Raw genomic sequence first — 21,645 nt, 5'->3', positions numbered from 1 at the left:
TGTCCCACCCAAATGTGGGCAGAACTACCTTTTATTGATTCAGACGTTATAGGAAACATTACTGAGAATCTTACTGGCATATAATATACCACCTATGTATGGTTTTATAAAAAGCTACCTTTAATGTTGCACCTATCGAATGCTCTGGCCCATATTCACACATCCAATTCCACTTTCCCTCTGGTATGGTATGATTAAACAATTCCCCCCCCCCATTTGTGTGTGATTGAAGATGCAACAATATTGTCTATTATATAACCTGACAATGATGTCTCAATCCCAGATTGCTCTGCTATCCAAGAGCAAATGTCCCTAAGTACCTGAAACCTCTGTGTTAATGCAACTAATATTACTGCCTAATAACAGTTCAATATTAGAAACCAAAATTCAACTTCTCCTACTACCTAAATACATTAAATTGAAATTTGAGTCTCGGCACCATAAAATCCCAAAACTATTTATTTCAGATTAGATATTGGGATTGGGTCCCTAACCAACTATGTTAAAAAATGAAACATTAGATATATATATTTGGGATAGTTATTTCATCTTCACAACTCCCATCCTCCCAACCCAATAACTGGTGATTATTTATACACTGGTTTGCATCATATGGACAAAAATTATGTCACTTTCTGAAGAGGATGGATCTGCACATCATTCATTCCCACTACAAATCCAAGTCCAAGTTTTGGACCTGAAAATTGGGTCAGTGGTAAGGACTGGCTCCACTTCCCCACACAACACACCAGCAATACTCCACTGACCGCTTGGGCACTCTCTTTCAGGTCCTCAACCCGGAGGGCTTCCTCCTTTTTCTCTGGAGACGTCTTGTTGCTTTCCACCTCCACCTTATTCAGCAGCTCTTGCCTGCTCTCGATGGCTGTCTCCAGCTCACTATAAAAAGCACAGGGAGAGAGATAAATCACAAGCACACAGAAGCTAGAACTGCCTGCGGTTCCACCTGGCATCGAGCTCTGGTAGATCCTCACTCAAAACCTGTGGGCTAAAGGTTGGGGACATGACACTAACACAAAGGAGATGCCTTGGAGCAGCTCTATCCAGGAAGGCAGGAAGGGGAATGAATACCTTTTGGATAGCGCCTTCTATGAGTGTGCATGATGCAACTGCATTATGGACACTCTTAGCACTTTTGCAAGGAATAATAATAATAATAATAATTTTATTATTTATACCCCATCCATCTGGCTGGGTTTCGTCAGCCACTCTGGGCGGCTTCCAACAAAATATTAAAAATACAATAAAACATCACGTTTACCTTTCTCCAGAGACATTTCTCCCTCTGATCTGCCTGCCACAGATCTTGCAGAGGAAGGAGTTAGAAAGGCACACTGTGAATATTAAGACCATCTTCTCCCTCAGCTGATTCCCACCTGTCTCAACAGCAGATGGGCATGAGAGGATTCAGAGGGTCAGATGAAATCCAGCTATAGGCTACAGCTGGCCTATGGGTTTCCCATTCAGTCAATATTATTGCATTTATTTATCATCAATAAACTGTCTAATCTACTTCAGTTAGTCTTGAGTCTTGTCATTGTAACTAGCCAGGTTTATCAATGACTGGTTGCCAAAGTGTAAACTCAAACTCCAGATTAAGTTTCTCCAAGAAAGTTTTTTCCACTTACTTTATCTGTACCTTTGTAGTTTTTTTAAAAAAATATTTATTTACACTAGCTTTCTAGATCTTATTGTACTATTAAAAACTTTAATAAAAATCTTACTTTTTTTTTTTTTTTTTACAAAAAGAAAGGTCTTTTGGGGGGAAGAGGAGCTCATCACCACTCCCAGATATTTCCCAAGACCTGGTAGTAACTGTGGCTCATAAGGTAATCTCTCAAAACCAGTTTGGTCTCACCAAGAACAAACTCATTTGGTGCCAGCACACACACCTGACCCTCTTCTGCAGCTGCTGACTCTGTAGCTGTAGCATCTCCACCTGGGATTCCAGCTCCGATTTCTGGTCCTGAAGCTCCACCAGATCCCTACGCAGCTGCCGTGTTGTCTCCGCAAGATCCTCCTGCTCTTTTTGGGATTCCTCGAGGCGGCGCTGAGCTGCCAAAGCTGCTTCCTGAGAAAGTTCCAAGCATTTGTTGTTTTTCCTCTCACATGCATGAAGGCTATTATAAACCCGAAGTGCCACTATATAATCCTCAAAGGTGCTGAAATGCAGCTCTTACTGCACATGTCACAGCAAAGGAAAGACCACTGGGGAGGTGAAAACCCAGCAGAGGCCATTCTCTGCTTCTACAATGGCCACAACTGTTTTATCAGGGAAGGAAACAAACCCAACCCTCCCTCCCTCTACCTCTAAATCAATGATGAGAGGAAGGGGAGGTGAGGAAGAGTGGCCTTGGTGGTTTGGCCAACACAGCAGCTAACTCCAAGTGTCTGGCTAGCCCAAGTTTCTAGCTCAGGGCTCGCTTACCCCTGCCAGGAACTAAAGTCTTGGTCTTATCTATGGAAGAGGCGATCCACCATGTTGATGAACAAGGGAAACTCTGTGTATACACAGCTCGGCTAGAAGGATCCATGGCCTTACTTAAAACAGGCAGCATCTCACCACTGTACACGCCAGGCCAGTCAGGGAACCTTGCCTACCTCTGCCCTATGTGAAGTGGCTTAGAACAGGAAACCAAACTCCAGCTTCAGTCTTGGATTGACAGAAGCAGGCATTCGGAACCTTGGTCTCCTCCCTGATGTCTCTCTTACTCTGACTAATGGTGAGAAAACGACAAGCACACCCCTGGCACAGGAGAAAAGGGGCTCTCAGTCCTTGTCAGAGCTGGCAACACCTACATTTCTTTCTTGCTCCAGCTCCTTTTCTTGCTCCAGCACCTGCTGCCTTTTCTTCCTCAGGATCTCCTCCTGCATGGGAACAAAGAACAAGAAAATGAAGAAGGCAAATTGGTCACTTGAGGAAGGCCCAGCAGCTGGCACAATTGACAAGTCCTTTCTGGAGTCGAACACACATACTTGCAAAATTGGTGGCTGCCTGCCACAATGACAATGGAGCAGACAGACCCACCCAGGAATTCTCTGGGCTCCTGGTGGTGTGCGCATGTGTGTTCCATGTGTTTGTGTGGTGCCCCCCAAACTCGACTACTTGGGGACAACACTGAACTCCTAGTGGGTCTGTCTGTTCCGGTCCAAGCTAACCAGAGCACGGTAAATTCAGTTTCCCATTCTCAGTTAGCAGGGAGTGGAGTGGACAGAAGAGAGACGTCCAAATGCAGTAACTCCAGATGTTGGCAGATGTAAGTCCTTACAGCACCTTTGGCAGAAGCCTCCTTCCAAACAAGGCATTGTCTGTAGCTGCCCAAGTTACCCCCTGGCTGTATGCCTCCAAAATGAACCCCTTCTCCTTCTTAAAGCAATTCAGAAATTTGAGGCCCCAAATTTTCCTCCAGGCCCTGTTCTTTTTGTGGAACATGGAGATGGAGAAGACCCAGAGAATCTTTCCAAGCATGACACCTATGTTCAGAAGGTATCAAACAGCTGTGATAAATCTTTGGTGTTGGATTCTTGGGAGATTTGAAAAGCAACGAATCTGTCCAGAGGAATGGAACTCAAACACATACTCATGCAGTATAATCTACAGCAGTGGCTTTCAACCAGTGTGCCGTGGCACCCTGGGGTGCCTTGAATGATGGTCATGGGTGCCATGGGCAACACTGGCTTCTGTCCCTCTTTCCTTCCCTCCATCCTCTGACGCCCTCTCACGTCTCTGCCTCCCAAAGGCTTGCACAGCTGTTTGTTGCAGCAGCCCTGGCTACAAGCTCCCCAGGTGAATGGTGCCCCTGGGGCTGGCCAGGGGGTGCTTCTCAGTGTGAACAGACACCTCTCTTTGGGTTGGGGGGGCAGCTCAGATACCAGGGGTGGCAGCTGCAGCTCCCCAGAGGACTCCCAAGGAGAGGGGAGAGGAGGCTGAGGGAATATTCCAAAAGGGAGCGTGTTTGAAAAAGGGTAAGAGGCTGCCAGCTCTGCAGGCAAGGGGTGACATAACTGGGCTTCTGAGCCCCACAGGGGTGCTCCAAAAGAATGTAGTTTGTCAAGGGAACCGTGGACTAAACAAGGTTGAAAACCTCTGGTCTACAGGATGCATCTGCCTGAAGACAGATGCTGAAGCTTCCCTCCATGGGAGAAAGCCTTGGGTCATGTTGAGGATGTCTTGACCTATTTTGTTGGCTTCCTCAACTGGAGTGCTAGATAGTCAGTTGGTTCTGAAAACTGTTGGGTGAAGACCAGATTGAGGAGGGCCAAGTACTTCAAAAAGGTCTAGGATGTATAGAAATGTTGGCTGAAACCTCTTCTGGCATGAGAGGGCTGGTGGTCTTTCATCTAATTCTGGAGAAGCCCAGGAGCAAACAATTAGATCTCCTGTAGAAGGATGAGTCAATAATGGGAGGTGGCTCCTCTACCAGGAGTGTGTTACAGACTTTCCTATCTTCTCCCATCCTCTGCTAAGAACAGAAGGACAAATGTACATAGATGCAGGAGCTGGTGGCAAGGCTAGAATCCAGAGTAGGGAGATTTCCCACAAAGTCCAGGACCTTTCCTGTTCCAATCTTCAAGGACGTCAGTCTCACAACCATCAATGCTGCAATTAGCAGCACATCTGTGCTCACCTGGGCATGGAGCTGAGAGAGTCTTGCCTCCATTTCCTTGGCTTGGAGCTCCAGTTCTGATTTCATGCTCTGGACCTTTTGCTCCTGGTACAAAGAGAGTGATCGGACATGCAGGTAGGTACTGAAGTCTTCCACAATATTCAGCAACAGTCAGTCAATAATGTCACACAGAACATGGCAATCACATGTCAAATAAGATGGAATGAAGAGGAAGACTTCTAGCAGTATGACAAAACAACTTGCAATATATAAGAGGGGGAAGAAGTACCCACAACCCTTCCTGCACCATATCATGGGCTAGCAGATTGAGGTTGAATCCTGACAAGACAGGAGCACTGTTTTGGGGGGACAGGAGGCGGGCAGGTGTGGAGAACTCCCTGGTACTGAATGGGGTAACAGTGCCCCTGAAGGACCAGGTGCGCAGCCTGAGAGTCATTCTGGACTCACAGCTGTCCATGGAGGCACAGGTCAATTCTGCGTCCAGGGCAGCTGTTTATCAGCTCCATCTGGTACGCAGGCTGAGACCCTACCTGCCCGCAGACTGTCTCGCCAGAGTGGTGCATGCTCTAGTTATCTCTCGCTTGGACTACTGCAATGCGCTCTATGTGGGGCTACCTTTGAAGGTGACCTGGAAACTACAACTAATCCAGAATCTGGGAGCTAGACTGGTGACTGGGAGCGGCCGCTGAGACCACATGTTTTAAAGCTTTTAATTTTTAATAGACTATTGTCTTTTAATATTCTGTTGGAAGCCGCCCAGAGTGACTGGGGAAACCCAGCCAGATGGGCAGGGTATAAATAAATTATTAATTGTTGTTGTTGTTGTTGTTGTTGTTGTTGTTTCCACTTCAGAGATACAACTTGGGAACTGCTCTCTAATGAGCAGCTTCCACACAGTTGGTGCAATTTTTAAAGACCTAATTCCAGGAGTGCTTTCCATGGAGTTAGTAGTCTTGTGTCCCAGCAGGGTGCAGATTCTGTGGCTGGGACCTGTGGGCATGCAAGTCATTTAAACTACTGGCGGGGAAGCGCCTCCAATGGGTCTAGTTATGTTTCTGCCCCCCAGCCACAACACTACAGTGGGGGAATAAGATCCACGTGCCCCTCTGAAGGGACTCTCATGCTGTCCATTTCCCCCCGCCCATTTCCACCAGCACCTCCCTTCCCTACCTGGTCCGAATGTCTCTTGTGCAAGTCCTCCAACTGTTCAGCCTGCTTTTTCTGCAAGGCATCGAGCTCTGCTTTATGGTGCAGCTCCAAACGCTCCTGCTCACTTTGCAGGATTGCCAGCAGCTCAGTCCTCTGCTTCCTCTCCTGCCACACATCAAGCACAAGAGTTAGCTCTAGCCATACAGTGGTACCTTGGGTTACAGAGGAAGGGAGGCCACACTCACAAGCGGAGCTCTTTCCCCAATCCTCAAATGCCTTCACCCACACATCTAGGTTACCGGTGTGCAAAAAGGACATAGCCACACGCAGCGCTCACTTTCCCCACCAAATGGTTTGGCTGCAGGCTTACCTCATCCTCGTTTTGTGCCTGGATCTCGGCTATGGTTTCCCTGTGTGCCTCTTGCATCTTTTCCAGCTGCCTCGCATGGTTGCGCTCAACTTCCTGGCGCTTCTCCTTCAGGAGGTCACTAAGCTGTAGGGATGTCAAAGGAACCCTGGCTAAGCCAACATTCCCAGTGGTTAAGCTGCCACTCCAGCAGTGGTTCACTTTTCAGCGGACATGGGCTGCTGGGAGTCTCTTGCCTGTGGTGCTTCTGAGCTTGAGTGGGTAGCCAGAGTGCTGCTTCTAGACACAATCTAAGATCCTACTTGCTACCTATAAAGTTCTGAATGGCTGGCTCTGTGCATGTGGACAAGCTGCCACCATCCAACTTTCTCAACTGCATATTGTGAAGCACAGAGATCTCCAAGTTGCCATGCCTCCTCCATGAGGATCTGGGGGTACCAGCACAGAGACTGATTCCCGCCTTTCTGGTCTTAGTTGAGGTCAGTAAAGGGCAAGGCCCAGTAGCTGGAGAAAGGAAGCTTGTGAGTCTAAAACCTCAATTGCCTCTCCTGATTCAAATGGAACAGAGAGATTAAAGCTGGGATGGCATCTGCATACTTCACTGAAAATCTGCTAATGACAGCTCCCAGAGGCTTCATATAGCATGGGGAGTACAGTACAATTCCCATGGCACCAAACAGTAGCCTCCTATAACTTTCTGTAAATGGGCCCCAAGGTAGGTGTGGAAGCACAGTGCCCCTTACCACCAGAGATGCTCTAGAAGGACACAATGTTCAACAGTATTCAAAAGTGGCTGAGAGATTGAGGAGAATGGGCAGAGTCACACTCCCCACCATTGCCTCTCTTATAAACCAGGATAGCCAAGGCAGTTTCAATGCCCAGCGTTCCTGGCTGCTTTTCTTCACTGGATGAGAAGCTCAAGGGAAACCCTCCTGAAGGTACTCTCTGCACCCCGAGGTAAAAGTGAGGATATGCAAAGAACTATTCCTAGTGCTTGGCAACTTCTAGGCTAGGAATGCTCAGCTCTTCCTCTTGGATGCCTAATTGAGCATTCATGGCAGGACTCTGTGTCCACCAGCAGACAGAAAGCTGGCTCTGGGTGCTGCTGCTCTTAATCATGAACTGGATTTTTGGTTTTTTGGGAGTTACTTCATGCAATGGCTCCTCCACACCATTCAGCATGCCCCACCCTTGCAAGCAGATAGCACAGACTGGCTCAGAGTAATTTGGACTCTGCATACATGTGGGATGCTCAGCAAATCCAAGCTCTGTTTCTCCCTCATTACCTCTCGCTCATACTCGGCCACCTGATTCCTCTTCTGCTGAACATTTTGCTCTGCACTCTCCAATTGCTTCTGTAATTCTGCCTCCTCCCTTTTATGGGCTTCTGCTATCTGCATCTGGAGAGCTGAGACAACCTGCCAGAAAAGGATGGAAATTTTTATTGAACTGTCACCAAATATGTAAAGCAGGCAGCTTGCTGTTTCCTACCAACGTGCTCTAAGCCGGTAAAGCTAGAAGTTTCCTTCAAGTGAGAGACCGGAATGTTGGTTGCTGACTATGTTGGCTGTTGTAATTCTTACAACAATTAATCTTCTTTTACTGGAAAATGACTGAGTGCCAGTTTGTTCTGCAATCAAGTTGTCTGAAATGCTGCTTTGAAATTCAGATGTGGTGAAAAACAGGATATAATTTTTAAAAATAAAATAAAACTGAAATAATAAATATAATAATTTTTTGGCCCACATCATCTGAATGAGTGCAGGCCCCGTCATGGTAGAAAGGGGAGCAAAGTGGGAAAGAAAAACAGAAAAGTGTCAGGGTTTTATAAAATAGAGGGCTAAAAGGAAGAAAGAGGTTTCTTGTCTAGGTTACTAGACTGACTTGAACTCAGCAGCGGTTGTGCGGCTTGTCGGTCATGAAAATGTTGCAGGTACAGAAAAAGGCATGCAGGCAGCACCTTCCATCCCAATAATTTACCTTTTCGTGTTCTTCTTTTGCTGCAGATTTCTGCAGCTGAATCTCTTCTGCAAACTGTTCCTTTAGTTCCTGCATAGCCTGGAAAAGCATGAAGTAGTCAGTCAGTGTCTATGGGCAGTATCCAAGGCACGCATTCAGTCAGTGTCTATGGGGAGTATTTCACCTTGCACATTCAACCCCCACCCCTAACCTGGAACCCTCTCCTAATCTGCTCCAGAGGGTTGGGAGCAAAACCCAGAACATCTTTAGGGGATGTGTGTGTTGGCTATTTGCAGTATAGTAGCGCTGCAGAGAGCTTGCTGGAGAGACCATGCATTTAAAAGGGACTCAAAAAGTACTTAAAGAAGGTTTTAATAAGAAAAAGAAAAACTCCATTTACACTAAATACATCAATAAACCAGAGCCAACCACCAACCCATCCCCCAGGGTAATGGGAGAGCTAGGTGCTGCTCCTCATATACTACACCCAATTGCTGACACAGCTTAATCAATACAACTCAGCAGCACCTGCTATGTTTCACAGCTGTAAAGCTGGGTCTCGTTACTTTGCTCTGGCCCTTGCTCCGGCCCCTTAAAGACATACACATCAAGTGGAACAATGATGAACCTTTACATTTAAAGAAACCATTCAACAGTGTGGGGAGAAGAGAGGTAGGAAAGTTCCACTGTGCAGCCAGTGTGGTTCTGGTCCCCATTTTATCTTCTCAAAAACCGTGAAACAGGTCAGAGTGAAAAACCATGACTGGCCCACAGCCCTGACTGGCTTCAGGGCTGAGTGGGAATCTGGATCCGTATTTCCCCATCTTTGTCAAACTTTAGCCACTATGACACACTGCTTTTTTGCCACTGCCCGAGGGGGCTTGAACCTCATTAATTTCAGTACTCTCAGCTAATCATTTACCCCTTACTTTGGTCCCATTCACAATAAACTACAGCTTGTTTCAGACTATGGCTTGACAATGTGTAAACCAGGCGTTTGTGGGTGTGACAGCTACTCCCAAGCAGGTCAACAACATCTGCACCAGATACAGTCAATGCTGACTACCCAAGATCTCATGCTGACCAACACTTACCCTGCAAGCCACCCTTTTGAGAGAGAGAGAACAGACAACCCCTGATACCCGTCTCCATATACTGTAGACACGGGCTGACAACAGCACAAAGCCGGAATTAAGAGCTAATACAAGCGCTTGCAGCTACAGGATCCTACTGCCGCCCTCGCCCTCCTCTCCTTAGTTTGCCAACCTGGGTTCTTCCAGAGGCAAATGCTGTGGCTTCTCCACAGCCTCAACGCAGAAGCTCACCACTTCATTTTCTTTGACCAGCCTCTGCTTCAGGTCGTTGAAGGTTCTTTTGATCTCCTGCTCCAGTTCCATTTGTTCTGCCTGCTCAACAGCTTCTGCTTCCTTCTTCACCCTTTCCAGAGAAAGCTGCTTCTGTGCCTTCAGTTCATCCTCTTCAGACTGCTGAAAGGATTCCAGCTCCTCTCTGAGCTTCTGCAGAGCAGCCTCCTGGGCCAGCCTGAAAAGCAGCCAGTGAGACTAAGACAGAAGCAGACCCTTTCTCCCTTCCCCTCTTGCCAAACCATGAATCAAACCAAGGAGAGGTGGCAAACCTCAGGCCCTTGAGTTTGCCAATTTGCTGACTGGGGAAACGCAGCCGGGATGCCAGATGGAATGTGGCACCCCTTCATAATTTATGTGACCCGACAACAGGGTCAAATTCTTCCACCTGCTGCTAAAGAAAAATCTATGGAGCTGGATATGATCCCCAAGCATTACTGCTCAATTGCTTGAAAACTATAGACTAAAACAAACAGACCACAGAAGTTTTCCATCATAAAAGCACTCATGGAACCTACTGTGGCCTCTAATTGCAGTGGCAGCCAAATAACCCCTAATGCTTGCAAATACATAGATAGGATCGGGGCCAGCTGGACTCATGAGGAAGGAAATTCCACAAATGGGGCACCACCAGAGAGAAGGCCTTATCCCACGTCACCACTGAAAGTACACCCCTTTCTGCGCCTTCTTGTATTTTAAGAGCACAAACATAGCACCAAGGTAGAAGGGTGCTAAAGGATGACCACCCCAACCCGCCCCCCCCAGCAACAGCTGGAGAGATGGCAAAGGCCTGCACCTGGGCCCTAGATTTCTCAGTTGTGAAAACCTCCCTGGCACTGACTGCTAGAAGGTTATGGTGTCGCAAGGGATAGGCAGCCCACAACTATAATGGCAGGGAGACACTGGAGTGCTCAGCAGCACACGGTATCACTATCCTTCATTCAACCCCAACCATTTTCACCCGAGACTTTTATGGAGTCTTGAGAAATGTTGAAGCTGCAGAATCAGCACCATCTTGCCTTAACACCAAAGTCACTGGTCTGGAACGTAGGCTACCTTGGTAGTGACTTTTCCTCCAGTGATTTTTACAACGAATTGTAAACAGTGTACATTCTCAATAGTCTCCTAGGCTGGAAAGGGTACACTCCACTCATTGCACAAAGCTGATTTAAACACAAGGCTAATCACTGCACTGCCAAGGCCACCAGCTTCCACCTCCACAGCAAAGGATGATATTTGCAGAAAACCCTGCCTATTCAAACCAGCACCTGATCCTCGCCTTCTCGGCCTCTGCTTCAGAATGGATCTGGGTTTGGAGTTTCAGAAGTTCGTCTTGCAGCTCCTTCCTCAAGCGCTCCTCCTCCTTCTGCCTAGCAGCCTCCAACTCAGCTTTTAATGATCTAAGAAACAAGCAGAAAGTGATTTTTTTGGAGGGGGGGGTACATCTCCTTGCAGCAATGGGAGCACTGCTGAAGTCTAGTAGACAACTTCAGTAGTGTGCAGCAAAAGCGAAGACAACTAGCTCACAATTTCCCAAGCAATCCAAGTGTGAGACTGATCCAAGCAACTGGGATTTGTAGAAGATTCTACAAAAGAAACCTTCCATCAGTTTAGGATTCAGACTTCTCCACATTCTCACTTCCCACTATGGCCCTGCCCTTCAGATGTCAGCCAGGTGCTCAAGCTTCACCTGTAACAATATGCTGCTTTAAGACTGCTACAAATGAAGATGTTGCTCCATGCAGGCTTGGGACAGATGAGGAGAATGCAGGAAGCCCTTTCACTAGAACCTAAGCCATGAAAACTGAACCACCAGCTGTATTCATGCCTCACTCAGTGGCTCAGATTAGGATTAGGATCTCCCTCTACACCTTTGCCACAGAGGATCCTGTTCAAAATTACACACACACACAAACACACACACAGCACCATTTTCTGTATTTTTGTCCTACTACTCCCAGCCTCTTTCTCTTCCTGACTAAAGTCATTGTTTAAGTGGACTGCCCTTGATTATTCAAGAATGTTTTATCCAGTAGCCTTCTGCTGTATGTGGCAGAAAATGTTTTTATGCCTAGCTTGACTGTTGACCCTGTCCCCAAAGGTCAAGCAATGCAAGAGAGGCCATTGCAGGTGTGTCACAGTCCTATACAGAGCACAAGTGAGTAGGGAATCAAATGAGATTATCGCTCCAAAGTAGCAGCTGTTGACGAACAGGCATAGCAAGACTAGCTGCACAGATTAGCACCAAGAAAGCAATATGTAACTTTCTCTAGTGAGGAGCAAATGAACTTCCTAATGAACTCCAAATAGGAAGCTTCTGTTGAACTTTTTTGTTGGGAATCTGGAGTCCAGAAGTGGCAGAGACTTCTTTCTACCCTTGCACGGTGGGGGTGCCTAAAAACACTGAATACTTGCAAGCTGTAAGACACACCACTCCCATGGACTAGCATCTCTTCAAAAGGCCTTCCACCCTCTATTAGCGGATTCACTGCAGGGAGGAAAAGAAGCAAAACAGCTGTATGTGGATGGAACTCACTGGAGGGCATCCTTTTTCTGCTGATGGAGCATCTGGATCTCCTGCTCCTCTTCCTGCTGTAGTTCTTCCTGCAGCTGCTGCATTCGCGCCTCTTTTTCTTGCAGCAAATGTATTTTTGCTTGTTCCAGCAAAGTGTGATGCGCTTTGGTTATTTCCTCAAGGGAATCCCCAGCATGCTTTTCCCAGGACATTTGCTTACCCTCAGCCTCAAAATTCCTGCCATTAAGAGAAACTTTCCACATTTAACACTCAGATTAGCAGGGAACAATATGGCAACAAGCACACTTCACAAAGCTGTCTTCTTCTTCCACAAGAGAAGTCAGCCTTCCCAATACACTACTATCTCCACCTACTGTCCCAGCTTCACGTGTGGCATGAAGAACTTACAGCTGTACCATAGGCTGCCTGCCTGCCACAGGTAGAATAAATCTCATCTACCATGCACAGCAAGGCACAGATTTCAAGATCATATTTTCTTAGAATCTCAGGAGACTACTAGGCATCACAGCCATAGAAGAGCATTCAAGAGAATCTAGAATTCCAAATCCATGGCAGCTGCTTACAGTTCAGAACTTACTTTGAAAACGTAATGGTGCCATACAACTACATTTCCTAGTCCAGAGCTTTGATAATTCTGCTGCATATCCATGAAAGCTGCTTTGATGGTACTGACTGTCAGGCACTAGATGGAGCAGGCACCAGGCTCAGAAAGGGCAGGCAACTGTCCACATGGTACACAGCCTGGAACCCTGCCATGTTACCAGGCTTTTAGAGGACTGCTACATTTTCAGCACAAAACTCAAGGCCATGACTAGTTATGTTTATTTTACTAGTGACACTGCTTTTACTTGGGTTTCTGAGTTAGGAACCAAGAGGAGAGACTATGTTGCAAAGGGCCACTTGGACTGTGTGCAGCTGTAAAACTTTCCTCTCTTCCTAAAATTCATGGAAAGCCAAAAAGAGATGCTTTTAGGCAAAACACACTTAACTTGCTTTGCATCAAATGCATGTTGTTTTATGAAACAAAACCTGTGATAACCGTCATAAATTGCTTTGGTGGGACCTTGAAGAGGAGAGCAAAGAAGGGGCTCAGCTGAGCCATTCGGGCTGAAGAGCACACTGCCCAGTTATTCCAATGAACCATTTCATAGTGAAGAAATACACTAGAACATTACACAGCACACCTCCATCTTGCCACCATTAAGTATCAAGTAGGAAATGGATTAGGACACAAGTTTGTAAAATACACATTCTCTTCTAGAAACCCTGCCCCCCTCCCTGTATTTATAAGTAGTTGTTTTTGGAGAAGGGCCACAGGGCAGTGACTGAGCGTCTGCTTTGCCATGTTCAATCCTCGGCATCAGTATGAGCAGCTTCCTATGAATCCAGTGCAGACACTTTACTGGGAGGATGACAGAACTCAAATGAGGTGTGCACCTCAATGTCCCTCCCTCCTCTTGCAGAAAAGGGCCCCCTAGACAGAAGCATATGCCATTGCATCCGCTTACTCTTTGCAGGATGGGTCTCGCTCATTCAGGTTCACTAGCTGGTGCTCAATTCTCATCTTCATTTCCAAGGTGCCAGAACCTACCGAGACTGCCTTCTTTTCAGACCCTTCAGAACCACTCGGGCAGCTTTTGCTCCTCTCCCTTGGTGGCAATAAAAATGAAAAAGAACAAGGATTTACAGCTTGCCTAATTACGGAGGGCAGAGCCTCTAGAAACAGGGTGCAGTTCTGGCATGCAGCTCTGCAGCCAAAGAGGCAAGAAAGGTCCTCCTCTACACAAGAGAGATGTAGGGGGCCGGTCACTACTGGGTGCCTGGAAACCATGGGGAGGTATTTGACATCTAAAAATTTGAACTTGTATAAGGACAACTATGAAAAATGCTGGTCAGAAATTAAAAAAGACCTAGAAATATGGTCAAATTTGAAATTGTCAATGTTAGGCCGAATTGCAGTGATTAAGATGAATGTATTGCCTAGAATGTTGTTTTTGTTTCAAACTTTGCAGATTCTTGACAAGATGGACTGTTTCAAGAGGTGGCAAAAAGATATTGCGAAATTTGTCTGGCAGGGAAAAAAGCCCAGAATAAAATTTAAAGTACTTACAGATGCAAAAGAAAGAGGGGGATTTGCCCTGCCGGACTTAAAACTGTACTATGAAGCAGCAGCGTTTTGCTGGCTGAAAGAGTGGATGCTCCTCGAGAACACAGATATCTTGGATTTAGAAGGTTTCAATAATGCATTTGGTTGGCATGCTTATCTATGGTATGATAAAATCAAAGTGCATAGGGCCTTTAAAAATCACATTGTCAGAAAAGCGTTGTTTAATGTATGGATAAGATATAAAGACTTGTTGGAAAACAAAACCCCTAGATGGCTGTCACCTTTGGAGGCTAAGGCAGTGAAGAAACTCAATATGGAGGCCGGATGGCCAAAGTATTGGGAAATTTTGGAACAAGATGGAGATAAATTGAAATTACAGAGTCATGAGAAATTGAAACCAAAAGTACAAGATTGGCTCCATTATTATCAAATAATGGAGGTTTATAAACAAGATAGAAAAATTGGCTTCCAGGTGGAAAAATCAAAATTAGAGACTGAACTGTTAGAACCCAATACTAAGAACTTGTCAAGAATGTATAATTTGCTGCTGAAATGGAATACACAAGATGAAACAGTTAAATCGGCTATGATTAAGTGGGCACAGGACATTGGCCATAACATTATGTTTGCTGACTGGGAATGGTTGTGGAACACCGGTATTAAATTCACGGCATGTAATGCCTTAAAGGAAAATATTATGAAAATGATTTACAGGTGGTACATGACCCCAGTCAAGCTAGCAAAAATTTACCATTTGCCTGATAATAAGTGTTGGAAATGTAAAGAAACTGAAGGTACTTTCTATCACCTTTGGTGGACGTGCCCGAAGATTAAGGCTTTCTGGGAAATGATATATAATGAAATGAAAAAGGTACTTAAATGTACATTCCCTAAGAAACCAGAGGCTGTTCTCTTGGGCATTGTCGGCCAATTGGTGTCAAAGAAAGACAGAACTTCCCACCCTGGAAGAATGGCAGATGAAAGTGATGGACTACATGACATTGGCTGAGATGACTGGCAGAATCCGCGATCAGGGAAAGGAGACGGCGGAAGAAGAATGGAAGAAATTTAAAATCTATCTTAAGGACTATTATAAACTTGATGAATGTTAGAATGTCGAGGTTTTGAGAAAGAAAGGGTTACAGCGATATAAGATTAGACTGAAGGAAAGATTAAGAGGACAGAGGCTTGACAGAAATATTTAGAAGCTGCTAAAAAACTTTGGACATTGGGATGCAGAAAGGGGAGGTATGGGGGAGTCTGAGAAACAAGGTTCATGAAAAAAAGGTTATGAAACTATACGTGTTTGTATGTCTTCTTATATGTTTGTATTGTTTTAAAAATTTTGTAAAACCAAATAAAAAAATTTCATAAAAAAAAGGAAACCACGGGGAGGGAGCCCCAAGAGGGGAGCCATTGCCATGCAGCACTAATTATGCATATCACCATTTTTTTTAACTTAGTTGGAGACAACCCAATGTATATTATCCAGATGCTGGGATTTAATGTATTTCTTTCAAGTATCTGGATATCATGTGGAATTTATCATTTTTTAAAATAATTTAGAATAGTTTGTTTTCCTCCAGTAATTGTTGTAGCTGGCAATTTATAATGTACTGTAAATGTATATTCTTCAAAAGAAAATTTTGAACATTTACTCAGTTCCTTCTAAGAAGTTTACAGCTTGCAGGCAGGTAATTAAGAATTGTACCTCAACTCTGCATCAATACTTTAAATCTGTAATGCCTTTTCTATTTTGCTATGTTCCCTTTTTGGAATATTTTATTAGTTGAATATAAGAACAACGTATAACCATATACAAGTAATCAAATTTGCTACGTTCTTATGCTACTGACAAACCTCATTTATCCTCTTCTGTAATGTTCAACTAATTTTATTAAGTAAAGGAATCATGGGGTTGCACTCAAGAGTAGAACCACTGAAATTAAAGGCCATTACTAACAGATCCAACTAAATTTATGCATGGGGCTGATCCCTGGATCCTAAATGTTTGTGTGCAGATATGGAGGGGAGGTTATTTCTCTGCCTCCTTAATGTGGCATCTGTAACAGAGGGAAGGAGGGTGCTGCTTAACTGACAAACCTAGGGCCTTGCTATATAAAAAGAACATCCCACCCTGAACAGAGCAAAACCTGCTGTCAAGACAAAAAAGGGATTCTGAAGAGGGAGAGGATGAATGAGGAAATAAAGCAAGAATGTGCCCCTGAGAACCAGGGATTTTGACAGCTGACTGCTTTGTGACAATACTGTGTGGAATGGATGAAAAGCATTGCAAAAGAGCTGTACCTCTTAGCTGATCCTTGGCTTTTCTCCTCTGCTAGGCTGCCTTTGCTTTGGTCCTTCTCCTGTCCTGACCAGTCATTAGTCTACCAGGAAGATAAAAACAGAAAGAAGGGTTTGCCACAATACTGCCATTTCAATGGAAGGTGGAGACAGCCAGTCATGAATAGAATTGATCTTTCTGAGCTGTGCCTACAATAAGTGCTGCTGAAAGACAGTTCCAGAGTACAGACAAGATGGTGAAGCCTACAGTTCTGTCTTCCATGATCCAGGATTACTTCACTGGATCAGGCTATCTGTGTCTAGAGAGAATGACTGACTGTGTGTGAGAAAGAATAAATGAACTACCCCACAAGAGACCTAACACACCACTTGGATGGCTGATTCAATAGTGGGTGCTTTCACACACACAAACAATTGCTGTGATGCAACAGATTCCATTAAATGTGCAATAAGACCATGCAGAGACTGCAGAAGCAAGGATGAGAAGCCAGAAACACAAGGCTAAGGGTCTGCAGATGTGCCCCCAGCTTATGTATGGGTATCCCATGCAATCTCTTTTCCCAGCCATAACACACTGCCTGCACTTCAAATAGCCCCCAACCTACATGGTCCTCTCTACTCCAAATCACCAGGGAAAAGGATACAGCAACATTAAGATGCAGAAAGGAAGGATACTAGTTTTTATTTTTCGGATACAGCGATGGGGAACCTCCAGCCCACTGGTAAAAATCAGGCTTAATGGGGTTTCTAATCTGGCCTACAAGCAGCGGCGTAGCGTGGGTTATCAGCACCCGGGGCAAGGCAAGTAATTTGCGCCCCCTAACCCGGGGCAAGGCAATTAATTTGCGCCCCCTAACCCGGGGCAAGGCAAGTACAGTAATTTACTCTCCCAAGCAGCAGCAGCGAGGCTTCTCTTTCCCCCGCGCTCTCCTGGAGATGCCTCTTTTCTTTCCTTTTTTTCCCTTTCTCCAAGGCTTTTCGCTTTCTCTCCTTAATTGATTCCTCCTCCACACCGCAGCGTTTCCTGGCTGCTTCCCCCCCCTTCCCCTCTCTCTCCTCCTCGCTCTGCTTGCCCTGCCCTGCCTGAGGGCGCCCTGAGGAGACTCCGCTCTCCTTTTTGACCAGGCGAGGTGGAAAAGTCTCTTCCCGCCCCCTCGCCAGACTCCCTGCTCGGCTCGGCTCACTAGCCAGGCGGCCAGTGGAGAGAGAGCCGCAATTACCATAAAGCTCCTCTCCCTCCGCTTCGCCAAGCTGTCAAAGCCCGGCAGCAGCAGGCGCAGCCAGACCCCCGCCAGTCAGCCAGCCCACCCGCCCGCCCGGCTTCCTCTCCTTTTTTTGCCCGTGGCAGAAGGCTTCGCTCTCCCCCTTCTGCGACCTCCTCGCCAAGCCGAGCGAGCGCGGGCTCCCTAACCCGTGGATTTTAGTAGGGGCAGAGAGCTGCTAGTGCGAGCGCGCCCCCCGCCCATGTTGCGCCCGGTGCGGCCGGCACCCCTGGCACCCCCCACGCTACGCCACTGCCTACAAGGCCATTTCTCCCAAAGTCACACCCACCTGCTGCCATATATGGGGAGCTAAAAATGTGGCTGCAAAGGCAACAGCAGAAGTACTCTTCTGGTGACTCTTGGCAAGCAAGGTTTGCGGCAAGCCACCGCTAGTATTGGTTGTGCATGATCAGCAACTCCACGGCACAGCCAATCCCTGTGGGGCATGCTCTAAATGCTGTGCAGCTGAGTGGCATGTATAGGACACCTCAATCCTTCACTCCTGTTCTATCCTAGAACCATGAGCTTCTGCAATCCAAGTTTCAACCACCAGCTTATGGGAATAGGCACATCTTATGTCTGTGTGGCCTCCTCACCAGCAGTTCTCTGCATACCTGGAAATGACCTGCTGGATGAGCAGAGGTATATAGCAGGACTTCTGAGACAGGTTCACAACTGTGGGGTGGCTGGGAGCACTGCCAGTTAAAAGTGGACATTTGTTCCAGCTTAAACCTCTATGAGACCTGCCCCTTTGCTTCATACATTACTTTGCACTCTCCTAGCAAGTCAGCTGTAGGAGCAAACTCCAAGACAACATGTTCAAAGAGGAGCCCATGCAGCTCCACAATGCCACTTACCTGTTCCTTCCAAGTGCTTTCAACCATGGCTCTGCTCACTGCAAACTTTGGAGTTCCCAGGACTGGAGGCAACACATCCATGATGTTTTCAAAGCTTGGGCTCTGGGAACCAAAGCCCCCAAGAAACAAAGGGGTAAGGAGAGATTAGCATTCCAAGAGGATTCATTGCTTCAGCTCTCAAAGGTAGTTTTGAATATGGTGCTGAGGACCCTCAGGCTGATAGCCTTGGGGGTCCCGAGCACTCAGGCTGAGGCTACCTTCTCTGGGGCAGCTCATGACCAAGGCCTCTGTGACAACCATGACACCTTGTCTCAAATGAGCACTGGACCAATACACAGCGCAGGACTTGAGACCTGATCCTCTGAATTGAACAGGGTGGTGCGCAAGGGGGCTGATCTGTGACTGGGGGAGCAGATAGTGACTCATCTTAATCTACTTAAATATGTCAGAACAGAGCTGGGCATAGGGACCTTGGAGGTTACCAATGTCTCCTTGAGGAATGGGGTGGTTCTGACTGCTCTGAAGATGGCAGCAGTCAGGCTTCTGTTGAAGAAATCTGGTTTAGATATCTTAGCCTGAGATGAGCTATCAGCCAGTCTTGAATGTGCCATTCTTGGGGGGAAATGGCATGAAGCAGTGCTGTTGATATTCACTGTCTGGATCAGACCTAGTTTGGGGGTGGAGATGGTAGAAGTCATTTACCCAGACAACCAAGGCCAACGAACTTGGGGTGTGGGTGGGGTGGGAGAGTGTGTGGCCCCATTAGTTATTCTAGACCCTCTTCTAGGCCAAGAGACCGGGGCTTTGGACCTGAAGCCAGCAATGATATTGATACTGGGTACAAAGCAAGGTGCAATGGTACTTGGAATTTCATCCACACAAAAACAGACCAGGAGAGTTGGTAAGAAAGTCCTTAAAAGGGCCAGCCCAAGAGTTATGCGCTCACCAAGAACTCCCTTCTTATTTTTTCAAAGAAGTTTCTATTTCTTCTTCCTACTCTCTTACTACCCATGTTACTGGCAGACTCACCACAACGCTATGCAGCTCAGGGTCCAAGTGGTCAGAAACCTGCCATTCCTTCATTGGATTGCTGCCTTCAGAAACCTTCAAAAGCAAAGGGACGCACACCCATCATCAGCTTTGCACACTCTGACTGACTGGAAAGCAAACTAAAAAAAGTGAGGAGTGACTGACCCACAGCATTCTAAGGTGAATGCCTTGAATATTTTAACCCACAAAAATACACAAACCACCAATGCAGCAGCGAAAGTATCTGAGATATCAAATTGCTCCTCAAACCCTGCCAGATTTCTCCTAGGGGAATTTCTCTCTTGGTCACCCAACATCACATCCATGGCATTTGGGGCTGATGTGTTTACTATACCCCAAATGCCGCTCCTCTTTTAAAGATGATCTGAGGATTGGCTTTTATTGGAAAGCAGGCACTTTAAGCCCCCAATACCAGGAAACTATCCAAAAAGCAGGGTGGATAAAAATCAATGATTTTTTTTAAAAAAATAAAAAAATAGGATTTTAAAAATTTAAATCAGATTTATAAAATAAAATGCTTTTGAAGGAAAAATCTTTCTACAGATAGTTTTCTATTTAAGTTACATTAAAGTCCAAAGGCTATTCATCAAGAAATAAGGATTTGTTTTAAGTTTTTCATGTGTGCTAAAACTCAGTCTAAGGTTTTTTTTAAAAAAATCATTTAATCACATCAGTTAACAAACATGGATGAATATGCTATAATGTTATTGATTTAGTTAAATAAATTGTTTAAATTGTTATTAAGGAAATGCTTATTTTTCTCCTTTCAATAAAGTACAGCAGAAAAGTTGTCCAAATATAAACAGTTAACTTATTAAACCTCACAATAATTTCATAATTATCTGTCAAAGCATTTCTAATAGTATAACCAAATCAGTAAGTTTTGATATAACTGTAAAAACTACTCTGAAAATTTATTATTCAAAAATGAAATCTTCAGCTGGTTGTAAATATTAATATTATACCAGCAAAAATGAGTCTTTCTGTACAAAAAATGATTTAAATCAAGTCTTAATGACTAGTGATTTAAATCGTGATTTAAATCAAATTGATCCACCCTGCCAAATAGTAAGTACATACCTCATTGTCAAAGCTGGCACCAAGGGCACTAACATCCATATGCAGGTTCTTGAGAAGCCCACCTGTCCCACGAGGACTCTGGACATGCAACAAGGAGCAGAGAAATGTTCAGCTGTGCATCCAAAGCCATACTTGAAGAACTGACACTGGGGACAAAGAAGGCAACAAGAGAGGGTCCCAATCTGCTCCCTCACCCTAACCACAAGCAATGTAGTGTAGGGATCTTTGGGGGAACCAGGGCTAGAAGAACTAGAGTGTGGATTTGGATTTATGAGCAAACTGGCCCCTTCTCAAGGCTGGTGAGCCTACAGGTACATGGGCATAATGAAGCCAGAGTCTGATTACTGCATCAAGAGTTGGGCCCTTCTGGGAAGGAAAGAATTTAAAACTGCAAGAATCGCCACTTATACAAAGATCTATCTGTCCTGCTGCACGTTCCACTTAGAAGCATGCAGTAAAATAGGCATTGCACCAACTCTTGTTTCTTTCTGTGCAGGAAAGCCAAGAGACTTGAAATGGACAAGCATCATAGTTGAGTGGCAGATAATCTTCTTTGCATGAGGACTTGGGTTCAATCCCCAATGGCATTTCCAGTGGGGTACAGAACAATCCCCATTTGAAACCCTGGAGAGCTGCAAGTGATCAGTGCAGGCAGTACTGAGATAGATGATCTGACTTGGTATAAAGGCAGCTTTCTATGTTCCAGTGTGTCCACCATTTATCAGATCAGAAAGGAATACGCACAGCCCTCCATCCCTATCTCATACAGCAACTCTATTTATCAAGCACTACTACCTCATTGCTGCAATCTTCCTTTTCTGCCCCATTAGGAGACAGCTGGTTTAAGGATGCTTCCTCTTCTTCATCCACAGATTGAAACAGACTTTTCTTGCAACTGCCAAGCTTTAAGAGACGAAAACATGCATACATCAGAAGGACATTAAGTAGATAATGCAAAGCAACA

The 21,645-nt window shown here is 45.5% G+C and overlaps 1 protein-coding gene across 4 annotated transcripts in view; it reads right to left on the bottom strand.

Moving 5' to 3' along the window:
* Positions 1 to 21,645, bottom strand: part of CEP164 (centrosomal protein 164) — a 38,838-nt gene that overhangs the window by 9,669 nt on the left and 7,524 nt on the right. For all 4 annotated transcript variants that reach the window (XM_081171582.1, XM_081171584.1, XM_081171585.1 and 1 more), the window contains 17 exons: positions 21,477 to 21,584; positions 20,682 to 20,759; positions 19,581 to 19,655; positions 18,552 to 18,653; positions 16,436 to 16,515; positions 13,530 to 13,670; positions 12,022 to 12,237; positions 10,754 to 10,885; positions 9,447 to 9,663; positions 8,143 to 8,220; positions 7,449 to 7,580; positions 6,166 to 6,288; positions 5,817 to 5,960; positions 4,647 to 4,730; positions 2,818 to 2,886; positions 1,911 to 2,089; positions 768 to 897 (listed from right to left, as the gene is read on the bottom strand). In XM_081171582.1, the coding sequence (XP_081027708.1) occupies positions 768 to 897; positions 1,911 to 2,089; positions 2,818 to 2,886; positions 4,647 to 4,730; positions 5,817 to 5,960; positions 6,166 to 6,288; positions 7,449 to 7,580; positions 8,143 to 8,220; positions 9,447 to 9,663; positions 10,754 to 10,885; positions 12,022 to 12,237; positions 13,530 to 13,670; positions 16,436 to 16,515; positions 18,552 to 18,653; positions 19,581 to 19,655; positions 20,682 to 20,759; positions 21,477 to 21,584 (2,088 nt within the window). The remainder of the gene's footprint in view (positions 1 to 767; positions 898 to 1,910; positions 2,090 to 2,817; positions 2,887 to 4,646; positions 4,731 to 5,816; positions 5,961 to 6,165; positions 6,289 to 7,448; positions 7,581 to 8,142; positions 8,221 to 9,446; positions 9,664 to 10,753; positions 10,886 to 12,021; positions 12,238 to 13,529; positions 13,671 to 16,435; positions 16,516 to 18,551; positions 18,654 to 19,580; positions 19,656 to 20,681; positions 20,760 to 21,476; positions 21,585 to 21,645) is intronic.

Source organism: Podarcis bocagei (assembly GCF_964188305.1).
Source record: "Podarcis bocagei genome assembly, chromosome: 15".
NCBI classification, from domain to species: Eukaryota; Metazoa; Chordata; class Lepidosauria; order Squamata; family Lacertidae; genus Podarcis; species Podarcis bocagei.
Note: the sequence above shows the minus strand (reverse complement) of the source record. Positions and strands in the feature narration are given on the sequence as shown.